We start from the raw sequence: 12,899 nt of genomic DNA on the forward strand, positions 1-12,899 counted from the left end.
ACATGGCTCTCACTATACGTACTGTACAATAATATTGAATGTTTAGGAACCGCTTAATTCATAATTATAATCGTTAGTATTTCTAACTAGGTACTGCATAGGTCTACATGTTTCAATTGCACGATTGAAATTATGTGATGTTTAAAAGCTATGTATTGTATCATTGGAAATTAAGATATGAAAATAGGCCTAAATGTTTCAATAATATAGCAATATTTAGAACTCGAGAGCTTTTCAAAAGCTATTTATAATTGAAAAATAAAAAATGAAAATCGAATTAAAATGTAACTTGCCTTGCAGATATGGAGACAGCCCCCCTTAACACATTGAGAGCCGAGTCAACTGCGTCAGCCGAGATGTCAACAGACGGTCTGAGGCCGACCGGCCTCTTCGCCTCCTGTGGGCCATCTTGGTCGACCTGGCCTGGAGGGTCCGTCGACCAGTGCACCATCTGCCTGCGGGGCGGCGGAGGCGTCGACTTGGCTCCCGCCTGGGGCGCCAACGGTTTGGGTGGCAGCGCCGGTTTCAGGCTGCCTGTCGATGACTCCTGTCCCGAGTCCTGTGAGTCGCTCTTCTGATCCCTCAGAATACCCTGCAATCATCACAATTCCAACATTAATATATTTTAGTATATCATGAAATCATCAGATAAATATTAAATCAATAAAACAATATAAAAATCTTGAAGCACCCTTTATTTAAAAAAAACTTCTAGTTCAACAACTAGTTTCGGTGATTACACCATCGTCAGGTTATAAAATAAATTTATTTATTTATCAGTTATAAATTTTATTTTATAGCCTGACGATGGTGTGATTTATACAATTTTTAAAAACTATTATAAAATTTATGAATAAATAGATTTATTTTATAACCTGACGATGGTGTGATCACCGAAACTAGTTGTTGAACTATTTTAAAGTTTTTGAAAAAATGAAGGGTGCTTCAAGATTTTTATATTGTTTTATTAATTTAAAAAGTAGCCCATGTGGATGAAGTTTGACTGATTAGAAGTATTTCTTAAACAGGAGGATCCTGACATTGTTATTTTCACAGAGCATGGCTTAAAAATAAAGGAAATAAATCAAGTTAGGATTCCTGGCTATTCACTGAGATCAGAATTCTGTAGAATAGCTAATAGAAGTGGTGGTGTATGTATATTCACTAGCAATGCTAAACATACCCAAACTTATGAACTGGATTTTGTTAAGAGATTTTCTGTTGAGATGGATTTAGAGGTGACGGGACTAAGGTTAAAAATTGATGATCGATTTGAGGTAGCAGTGTTAGGTATCTATAGGTCACCAAATGGAGACTGGCAAAAATTTTGTGAGCTGCTCCATACACTTTTGGAAATTACAACCGCTCGTTTCACAAATGTTATAGTAGTAGGAGATTTCAATACCGATTTTGCCAGGCAGGATAAAATGACAGAGGATATTAGAGATATTATTAATATGAATAATTTAGAAATTAAGGTCCACGAATATACAAGAGTAACTCGAACTTCACAGACAATTATTGATAATATCCTCACAAATATAGAAGGTTGTAATGTCAGGTTAGGTAGCTCAGATCTATCAGATCATAACTATCAAATTTTAGATGTTAAGTTGCAGGGCCAGAATCCAAGCAGAAAAAAAACTTTCGTGAGAGAAATTCAGCAATATGAGCTAGGAAATATAAATTGTTTGAAGCAGGAACTGCTTCAAGAAAATTGGAGTAGTGTTTATAACAGTTGTAACCTAAATTACAAATATAAGCAATTCATTAATACTCTAAGATTTCACATTAGTGTATGCTGTCCCATAAAAAAAGTAAAAGTAAAAAGTAAATTAAACAAAGTAGATGAATGCATAACTGAAGATATTCTTACTCAAAGAAATATTCTTAGGGAAGCTTATGAGGAATTTAAATTAGTGAGGGATGCTCCGAGTGAAGTTAAATACAAGTGTCTAAAGAAAAACTATGCAGAAGAAGTGAGGAAAGCTAAGTGTAAGAAAACAGCTGAAATATTAACAACTAGTACCAATTCTAACTCTGCTGTTTAGGAGGTAATTAATAGAAATAGGAGAGCAGCTCAAAAAGATACAGTTACTAATGTCCCTAGGATAATCGATGAACATGGAAATTATATGGATGATAGTATAGACATTTGTAACTTTTTCAATAAATATCATCAACAGGTTGCATATAATCTCCAAAAGTCACTGAACACTAATACTTATAATACAACTACATTAAATGCTGAGCCAATTGAAAAGGTATTTAAATTTCATCCATTATCAAGAGATGAGTTGTCAAGAATAATAAAAAATTTGAATAACAGAAAAAAAAACAGTAGGATTGGATGGGGTCTCAAGCAAAATTTTAAAAGAATGTGAAAATGAATTACTGGACCCTTCATTGCATCTCCTTAATACTTCACTAGAGCAGGGTATTTTCCCTGATGATCTGAAACAAGGAAAAATTTGGCCAATTTTCAAGAGCGGTGATTCTGAAAGAGTTGAAAATTATAGACCCATTAGTATTCTAAATGTAATAAGTAAAATTTTTGAAAGAGTAGTTTTAAATAGGTTATTGATGCACCTGGAAGAAATTAATTTCATATGTGATGAACAGCATGGGTTCCAGAAAGGGAAATCTACTAAGACTGCAATAGTATCCCTTGTTGAAAGACTAATAGATATAATAGATTCAGGTGAGAAGGCAGCCGCAATATTTCTTGATTTATCCAAAGCTTTTGATTGTGTGAACCATGGAATATTATTGGAAATACAAAAAACTGTAGGTGTGAATGGTATAGAACTAAAATGGTTTGAATCATATCTCATAGGTAGAAACCAGTGTGTTGAGCTTACCAAGGTGGATGGGAATGAAATAGTAAAAATTAAATCTCAAAAACTGGAGGTCCAGGCTGGAGTACCTCAAGGCTCAATTCTGGGTCCCTTACTGTTTCTGTTGTATGTGAACCAATTACCAAAAGAGTTAAAAGATCACAGAGCTCTGTTGTTTGCTGATGACACATCGCTTATCTTTAACAATTATTTATTAGATAGTCTAGAAATAAATGCTTTTACTGGAGTACAGTCAATTGTTCAATTCTTGAAGCAAAGGCAATTAACAATAAATAGTAAGAAATGTCAATTCCTACAATTCAAAAGTAAATATAATTCAGTAGATGATAGAGAAATAAATGTGTTTGTAGAGGAAAATGAATTAGACCAAGAAGAGAAAGTAGCATTCTTGGGAATTTTATTGGACAGAAAATTAACATTGCATCCTTACATTGAGAGGATATGTAATAAGATATCATCTGGGGTATTTGTCCTGCGGCAGCTTGCTAGGCTGAATGATAAAAAACTACTGTTAACTGCTTACCATGGACTTATACTATCTCATATTAGGTATGCTATTTTAGTATGGGGTGATTCATCTCAACAGAATATGGACAGGGTGTTTAAGATTCAAAAGAAGGCACTCAGATGTATAGAGAAAGTGAATAGGTTAGACTCTTGTAGGCCTTTATTTAAAAAGCTTGGTCTATTGTCTGTGCCATCTTTGTATGTATATGAAGTTGTAATGCATGTGAAAACGAGTGGTGTGATCCAGAATTCAGATGTTCATGAGTATAATACGCGAAACAGAGCAGATTATCATATAATGGGTCACAATAGTAGGTTATTTGAACAAAAACCAGATTATATTGGTAGGAAATTTTATAACAAGCTACCTCAAATCTTGAAAAGTAATGATGATTTGAAGATTTTCAAAAAACAAATGAAAAAATATTTAGTTGATAGAGCTTTTTATAGTTCACAAGAATTCCTTTCAAGCCTAAACTAGGTTGAACTACTTAGTGTTAGAATTATTATGTAATAACATGACTTGTCTTATACTCCATGACTGGAGTCTTTAGGACGTAATCTTAAAAAAAAGTGTTTTTATGTTAAATCAAATATAAAGATGTCTCAGAATTTAAAAACAACGTTTTATTATACACTTTTTCAATACTTATCGTTTTATTTTGCCAAATCCATATTTATCAAATTTACTAACAAAACTGCGTTTTCGTGTTGAAACCAACACATCTTTAGTTGTTCTGATGCTGTTGATAATTATGTTGGTTTTAACACAAAACAGCATTTCTGTTAATACTGAAAAATTCAATAAATGTGGGCTCGACAAAAATAAAACTGTGTTTTTTTCAATTATGAGGATGTTCCACAACATCAATGCATATTCAACAAAGTGAACAATTTGCATACTCAAAATCATCAGAAAATCACATAGATACACTTTGAATACACTGGACCCATAAAAATATGATATGAATATCCCTCAGAAAAAGTTTGAAATCATCAGAATCTGAAATAAATATTTTATATGCCTCAGAATCGTTAGATCACATAATATAAATATATTTTAGAATTTCCAGGGAAATGATAATAGAATATTGATATGCTCATAGCCATTAGAATCCTATATAAAAATATCACTTGGAAACCATGGAATAATCAGAATCCGATACTAATATGAGACAACATATTTTTTATGTAGGTAGTATTATTCTTTGGAATAAATACTCCGTAATCATTGAAATTGGATATAAAATAAATCAAGGAGTTCCTTGAAATTGTCCGTGTGGAATAAATATTACGCATAATACCCTAAAATCATCAAAATTCTACATAAATAGGTGTGATAAGTATATCTTACTTAGTCTTCAAAGGAACACATCTCATTAAATGAAAAATACTAAGAAATTGTCAATTTCTTAGTCTTTTTCATTTAATATGAATAATTGCCACAATATCACTTCTCAACTACACAAAAAGTGAACACATCTCAGTTATATCAATTGAAATTAATACAGACATATCTGTAATATGAAATTATCGATTCCATACATTAACTATTGTTTCATCTGGGAGCATTTTTTAGGGTTTCTCTGTATTTTCTCACATTCTCAATAAAAAAAAGAAATTTTAAGAAAAATATACGTAGGGTAGTACTCATATCACTTGCAATGGATGTGATACATATTACACTAGGATACAACTAGTTTGCCAACTCAGTACCTATCTAATAGATCCATCTAAACACATTGTTAATGGTCCATTGAACCAAATTGATTTTCAGCTCAATCAAGGGTTGAATATTTAATGCTGCTTGATTGCTGTTACACCCAGGGGAATAGCATATTGATAGTTAAACATGAATGATTAATCAACCACCTTAGAATATGACTATCACATTGCATCTGCAGACAGTTTGCTGTCAATGGTAATGACCATTTCTTATAAAACCATAGAGAAACAATAGTATAAGTAGATATCCCATGGTATAGGGCGTTTATGTCGCAACTTTTACTGTTATCACAAGCTGATACTCCACGTAGTTCTTTCCTGTAAAGCTTTATGACGCTGGTAGCCTCTCATATTGTGCCGTTCACTCTTACCCGGTCGAAACAGTAAAAATCGACACTAATCGACAGTAATCGGCTTGAGATAACTGTAAAAGTTGCGACATGAACACCCTATACCATGGGATATCTACTTACGCTATTGTTTCTCTATGATACAACTTAATAAAATTCAGCACGTTTCAATGGGGCACCTCAGAATTTAATTTCTATTATTTTATCATTTATTATTTATTTACAATGCAAATGAGACTAATGTAATCACATTGGTAGATAAAATAATAAGGTATTATTATTACTAAAAATTATAGTTCTTGATAGCTATAAATTTAGTAAAATTGGACTTTTTCATATAATTACAATAATATGTGAATACTCCAAGGTGAAAAGCTTCTGGATGATTCACACAATTTTCTATATCTCTTTTATAAGGTCATCATTATAAGACACATCTAACTCACATAGTTACATTCACAGGCATAATGCCAGCATGCTAAAGGTAATATAATGTGCAACATGCCCCGGCTATCTACACAAGATCAAGAAGATATCTACAAGAAGATACGAGAATTCTATAAATTTTAAAATAATGCTACTCAGTAGATTACTGCACTTATATTGTAGGTTGTCCTCTCAATATAAATTCCAGAGATAAAACATTTCTAATAAGTTACCTATAGAAATCCTTTCATCCAGTTATATGCAATGTACCATGGAGCAGAGTGGGCTACTGTATTCTAAGCATTCGAAAGATATAAATTCCTTCAATTCTTCATCTCAATTCAAATCAAATCAAATCAAATTCTTTATTATTCCAAAATGCACAGTTACAAAAAATATGACACTTGAAAATTGGTTACTGGAATACCTCTACAAGACTATACGTCTGTGTGTAGGGGTGAGTTCTCGGTAGCCAATTATTATCAATATAATGAAAGGAATATGAAAACACAAGTCTGGAACAACACAAGTCTGATTGATTGTAGAGAACAGAACAGCGACATATGAAACTATAAATTAAAGAAAAAAACGGGACTTCTCAGATCCATATGGGAGAAAATGGGAAAATTAAATCATTATAACTAGACTTATAACTTAACTAAAGTAAGACATGTTTTAAAAAAGGAAAAGAGACCAGCGGACTCACAGGACTCATCCTTATGAGAGCGATTTTCCTTGTAAAATTTTTAAAAATATAAAAGGAGTAGGATAGCAAAAATTGACCAAACTGAGCTAAAGAAAAAAAAGAAGAAAAAATAAAGGATAGGTTTTAGTGCATATAAACAGAATGAAGCAGGCTTTCAGACATTTCCTACCCCAGGCAGTAGAGCCACCTCTCGACCTTACGCTTGTAAACAGCAATACTGCATTCGAAGTCTCTCATCTCTGCAGGCAGATTACGATATACCATCTGAGCCAGGTAGAATGGTGTTTTCAGCTCCACTCCGTGAACCACCTGCGGCGTCGCAAATCCATAATTCAATCTATACCGAGTAGGATAGGTATGGAGAATTTCTGGCAAAATATTATGACTATTGTTCTTAAGGTAAATTAATAGATATTTTATATACAATTGCCTTATGTTTAAAACAGGAAATTCTGAAAATAGTTGTATAGTTGGGTATCGGTATTGTTTGTTCAAGGCTGTTTTAATTATTTGTCTTTGCGACACCGCAAGCGGCTCCAGGAGAGAAGGTGACAGTCCTCCCCAGATGAGAATACCGTACTGTATGATAGACTGAACGAAAGCATAATAGACAGTCTTACAATGTTGCAAGCTCAGTACCTGGCTCAGTTGATTGAAAGCATACAGCAATCTTCGGAGCCTCTGCTTTATAAACTGTATGTGTGGACTCCAATTTAAGTTGTAATCAATTACTATGCCCATATACTTGTATTGGTTTACTCTTTCTAAGATTTCACAGTTGCACACGGTTGAAGTTGGGTCTCCACATGAGTGAAGTTTCATGACTCTGGGGCCTGGATCTTGCTGACCACGGGTTACAATAGGCATGTACTTGGACTTACTCGTATTTATGGTCAAACAGTTATGGTCGAACCAGCTTTTTATCATAGCTAGGTCGGTTGTTGCATTTTTGAACGCCTCATCCCACTGCCTACCTGTAGAAACCACCGCTGTGTCATCAGCAAATAAAAAAAGTTTACTGCTGATGTTCAGCAGCGGTAGGTTATTGACATAGATCAAAAAGAGTAGAGGCCCCAGAGTACTTCCCTGAACAACTCCGTAATCAACCTTTTCCAGGCCACTCATATTATCATTAATTTGGACATATTGAAACCTGTCCTGTAGATAACTCTTGAACCACTGTAAGGAGGTCTGTTTGAGTCCAATCATTTCCAGTTTTATCATGAGTTTCTCCCTATCAACAGAATCAAAGGCTTTTGCCAAATCAAGGTAAGTAATTATCAATTTATTTTTTACTTTAATATTTTCAGTAATATGTTTAGATTGGTCAAAAAACGCGTCTGAACAATTTTTTGATTTTTGGAAACCATATTGTGATGTTGATAAAATATTATTCTCTGTCAAATATTGCATTAATTGGTTTTTCACACATCTTTCTAGTATTTTTGAAATTATTGCCAGAAGAGAGATTGGACGGTAATTACTGTAATTGGTTTTGGGGCCAGATTTGTAGATAGGGATAACTTTGGAGATTTTGAGTACATCTGGAAATTTGCCTGTTTGTAAACTCAAATTAATTAAATAGTGAATAGGGTGTATGAGTGAGAGCACGTTTTCTTTAATAACTCTTGCAGGAATCCGGTCATGGCCTGGTGCGCTGTTTCCCCTCATGCTGCCAACCACCTGCTTGAGTTCTTCTTGTGTGACACATTGAAACTCAAACCGAGACTCGACAGCATGATAAGAATCGTTTACTGCTGGCTCACCCCTGGGAGTAATACTATCAGCCAAACACCTCCCCACAGAGGAGAAGAATTTGTTGAAGCCATTACTAACATCTGAAACACTATGTTGTCCTGTGGCTTGCCCATCCTGTATAAGCTCATTTATAGGGAAAGAATTTTTCTGAGTAGGTCTTCCAGATATTTCATTTACAGTTGACCAGAATTTTTTGGGATTGTGGGAGGCTTCATCTATTTTGTTTTTATAATAATTGTATTTTGCAAGTTTAATCAAAGAGTGGAGTCTATTCCTGTATTGGAGAAATTCGTTTTTCAAGCTGATACAGAAGGGTTGTCTATTCAATTTCTTTTTTAATTTATCCCGGTGCCTGATAGATTGAATTAGACCAATGCTGATCCATGGCTTCAATTTTGTATATTTTGCAGTAACCTGAATTCTTTTAGTGTTGGTTTCTATAGTTTTCTGGATAGTTTCAGTAAACAGACGTGTTGCCACATTCACGTCAGTTTCGCTAGTAATTGAGTCCCAGTTCTGCAAAGAAAGAGAATTATTGATTGATTGCCAATCAACCTTTGAAAAATACTCATCCTTATTTGTGTGCTGTGTTTTCTTATTAGAGAATATATTCATACATATTGCGTAGTGGTCAGTGACAGCTGTTTGAACTATTATTGTAGAGGCTTGAAAGGATTGTGGTAGTCTTATAAAATAGTGGTCTATACAAGTACCGCTGGCCGGCCTAGTCACCTTGTCTATACTAGCTGTTAGTCCTACTTCGTTCAACACATCAATGTATTTCTCTTCCAGCGAACCCGGAAACACATTTAAAATGTCACAATTCAGATCTCCGGCTATAATTAGCATTTTCCTATTTGTTAAAGAATTGAGATGATTTTCGAGAGCTACTAAGAATCGAGGTAAGCTGGAGTTTGGACTCCGATATACAGCAAGAAGTTGACAGGGAGTTCCCTCCCAGTCAAAATCTATAGACAGACAGGTGGCCAGACCACCCAGTTGGAGCTCATCACATGTTACTGTGAGATTACTATCTATGTATACGACTATACCATCGCACTGATTTAGGCTATTGTAAGATCTGAGTAGCTTATACCCTGGGATTTCCAAGAGATCACTCTCGTCATTCAGCCATGCTTCAGTCAGTACAATACAGCTAAAACGATGTTTGATACCTTCTAAGATAACCATAAACTCGTCGGACATTAGGCTAATGAATACTAATATAAATGAAAACTTATTTTAGTTCAACTGCTACTTGGATTCAGTTATATTGATACCACAATTGAATACTCAAGTGCCCTAATATACTACAGTAACTATATAATATACCAGTAAATGTAATAAAAGTTTTAAAAATAAATGATTACACTATTAAAAAACTATTTCAACGAGATTTGAACAAATATTTTCTCAAATTTGTTTCAAAATAAAGTAGGTTGTTTCTCAATAAGATTTTTAATTGATAAGACTGTGGTAAACAGAATTTTTAATTGATAAGATTGTGATATTAGAATTTGAATTTCAGCATAGTATAGCATAATAATAGATAAGTGGAAAGCTCAGAGAATGTGCAAAGATATTCTTATGAAGGATGGGCACCGATAGACAAAACACAGATCGATGATCGACAGATCCGGAAACCGATGCTCCTCTTATCTAACCAACGCTAAAGAGAACAACGCATCTTAAAAACGATCTGTGATAGGTACATTTGTCAATGATACATAGGATCATTTTTCATGGGTTATAGATAATTCATGGAAAATGACATAAAATATGGAAACCGCTGCAATATCCATGAATAATCTTATTATCATTATTCTTTGCTTATTTTTCAAATTGTTATAAAATTGATAGTTATTATGTCAAACTTATATGGAATTTAATATTGTTTAAATTTGAGAAGAACATCGATGACCGGAGCCGACACATCTATGCACCAATACCCATCCGTAATCCTATATCATTGTTCTAAAGCAAAGAGACTTAGTTTTATTTATTACTTTTAAATACAAATTAAAATAATATAAGATGCATACTCCTATTTCTTATAAGGAGCTATGCATTATTCACGTTAGTACGTAATATTTCAGCCATTATAATTTCGATTATAAATAGTTCACACCTAAGGTAGGATTCCATTAGTATAAAGATATTCATGTAATATAATATAATATTATATATATAGAAAGATATACCTCTTTAATTATTGCTTTATATTTATTCATCTCAATATTATAGGATTTATTATAATATAATAATAATATTATATTTAAAAATCTTTGATTATCCTATCGAATATTATAATTAGACTATGTATAATAAATAATCGGAACTATGTATGTTTTATAATTATATTTCATAAATCAATATTACAATCACCATTACGATTGTGAATATATTATAATGATTAGATGATAAGTGTTTTTTTTCATTTAAAACTGTAGCCTAATGAAAGAGTGACTAGAGAGAATGGAATGGAATTGCAACTATTATTTAATCTTATCTCCGATAATTTTTTTTCTTCAAAGCTGAGGGGGGTCGATTTCATACGATTTTCTTGTCAACTATTGAGAATACTGCTGTTACTTGTCATTCAAGGTTTGTGATAAAAATACGTAGGCCTACTGCCAGATAGATCTCTGCACTAAAAGATCAGTTAATCACTTTCGTTTTCAGTAGTATTCTAATCTACTCATTACAGTAAGCTCAGTACACAATTATTATAATAGAGACAGATTTAAGTAAGAGAATATCAATTGTGGAGTATTTTAGATTAAAGAGTACAATTTCCTATTTTCCGTCAAAATAATATGTTGATTCGAGAGCCTACGTTAATAAAAGTTACGATTTCTCATATACGATTTCTCATATACGATTTCTTTGTGTCTGTAGACACAGGACAATAGCCTATAGTGTAATATCATTAGTTTTACTAAAAAAAAATATAATCTTTTGAATCATTTGATAATTAGTTGAAAAATTAGTTTAATATTGAATAGCGGTTCCACTTAATTAAATTTAATATGTATATTAAATAAACTGAAAACTAAAATAAATATGTATATGCACATTATACACTTAAATTGTTAACGCATGCAAGACTCTCATCGTATGAATGTGGCCCTAAAAAGTGTATTAAAGATAAAAAATATAATTAGTGCATTCTAAGAAAAAAAAATATTTATATATATTACTTTATCTTCAGCAAAAATTATATTTTCAATCACTTTCTGATATCAGAAAATAGACTAGTTAATGGGATGTTTGTTGATTATCCATTGCATTATGAAATATTTTTTTTGTACACTTGAGAATGGCATAATAAGGAATGACTGGCTTTAAAAATAGCTTTGTGTCTTTAAAAATGAATATTAAGAGACTGAAAGGGCTATTTTCTATTGTTGAGGAGCCTAACTTACACATAGCTTATTTGTTTCAATTATATTGGTTAGTGATAAATGAGGTAGGTACTTTGTTGTCTGTTTCATTGAAATATTTTTCTGTTTCCTATAGAGAGACCAGGTGTAACTCATTATCCTATAGGTAGGTGCATAGCATAATGAATTACCTGAGGAGTAGAGCTAAGTGTTTGAGGCTGGACAGGCTGGATCTTAGTCGACGATGTTTGGTAGATTTGCGATGGCGTCTTGAGGCGCATGCGCAGTGCCACTTGCCTGCTGAGCTTGTTTAGTGGACGATGATTGACTTTGACTTAGGTGCGCTTGTACAGTCGTGGGGGCTACGCTGCTTATTGGTTTCTGTTAAAAAAAAACATTTATTCAATTTGATTTAATCAGACATTAACTGTTTGATAGAAGTTTTCTAAGACAGTCTAGGGGCTACGTTTTCTGTTAAGGAAACATTAACTCAATTTAATTTGATCAGACATTAATTGAATGATATAAAGATAGCTCTCAAAGATAGTCGAGAGGTTACACTGCTTATTGGTTTTTGTTAGAAAACATTATTTTAATCTAATTTAAATTAATGAGACATTGACCAGTACTAGATTCATCAGTATCAGTATCCAGCTTTTACTAGTAGCTTGGAAAAATAGCTAGGATCTTGTCTTAACAGGTATAAGTAAGGTAGGTACTCCAAGTCCAAAGAGGTGAAGTATAAGTCCAAAGAGGTGATAAACAAGCTACGGTACGACAAGCAACTACTTTCGTAGTTTCATGTTTCCGGTTTACAATTATTTGTAAAATATTTACAATTTGAAATTTGAAATTTATTTGCCAAAAAATTCATACATTACAAAAATTTGAAAAAGACAAGAATAAAAATCATAGATAGATTTCTTAATTATTTATTCAGAATTTATTGACTAATGTTAAACCAGAAAACTATTCCCAACTATTTGTTTAATTGATTGCCTTTAAAGATGGTGGAGTTAGGAATCTACCCTAATTGCAATTCATCTCTTTTCTGTATAGGGCTACTTTTTATAGAAATAGAAAGGAAAATAAAAATCTCAGTATCCTTTTTGAATTATTTAATCACTATTATTAATCATTATTTAAATGATTCAAAAAGGATACTGAGATTTTTATTTTTCTTTCT

General features: G+C 32.7%; 1 protein-coding gene across 1 annotated transcript; it reads right to left on the minus strand.

Annotated features, from left to right (window-relative positions):
• Positions 1-277: 277 nt before the first annotated feature.
• Positions 278-12,091, minus strand: LOC120355122. Its single transcript, XM_039443443.1, has 2 exons — positions 11,905-12,091; positions 278-592 (listed from the first exon to the last, which is right to left on the minus strand). Exons 1-2 carry the CDS (start codon positions 11,992-11,994, stop codon positions 278-280), a joined length of 405 nt encoding a protein of 134 aa, XP_039299377.1. The 5' UTR covers positions 11,995-12,091.
• Between the last annotated feature and the right edge of the window lie 808 nt (positions 12,092-12,899).

This window comes from Nilaparvata lugens, chromosome Y (genome assembly GCF_014356525.2).
Source record: "Nilaparvata lugens isolate BPH chromosome Y, ASM1435652v1, whole genome shotgun sequence".
NCBI lineage: Eukaryota > Metazoa > Arthropoda > Insecta > Hemiptera > Delphacidae > Nilaparvata > Nilaparvata lugens.

Coding starts and splice junctions, on each gene's coding strand:
- LOC120355122 (XM_039443443.1), bottom strand. CDS start 11,994: ATGCGCCTCAAGACGCCATCGCAAATCTACCAAACATCGTCGACTAAG. Junction 593..11,904: donor CACTTAGCTCTACTCCTCAG/GTAATTCATTAT, acceptor TGATGATTGCAG/GGTATTCTGAGGGATCAGAA.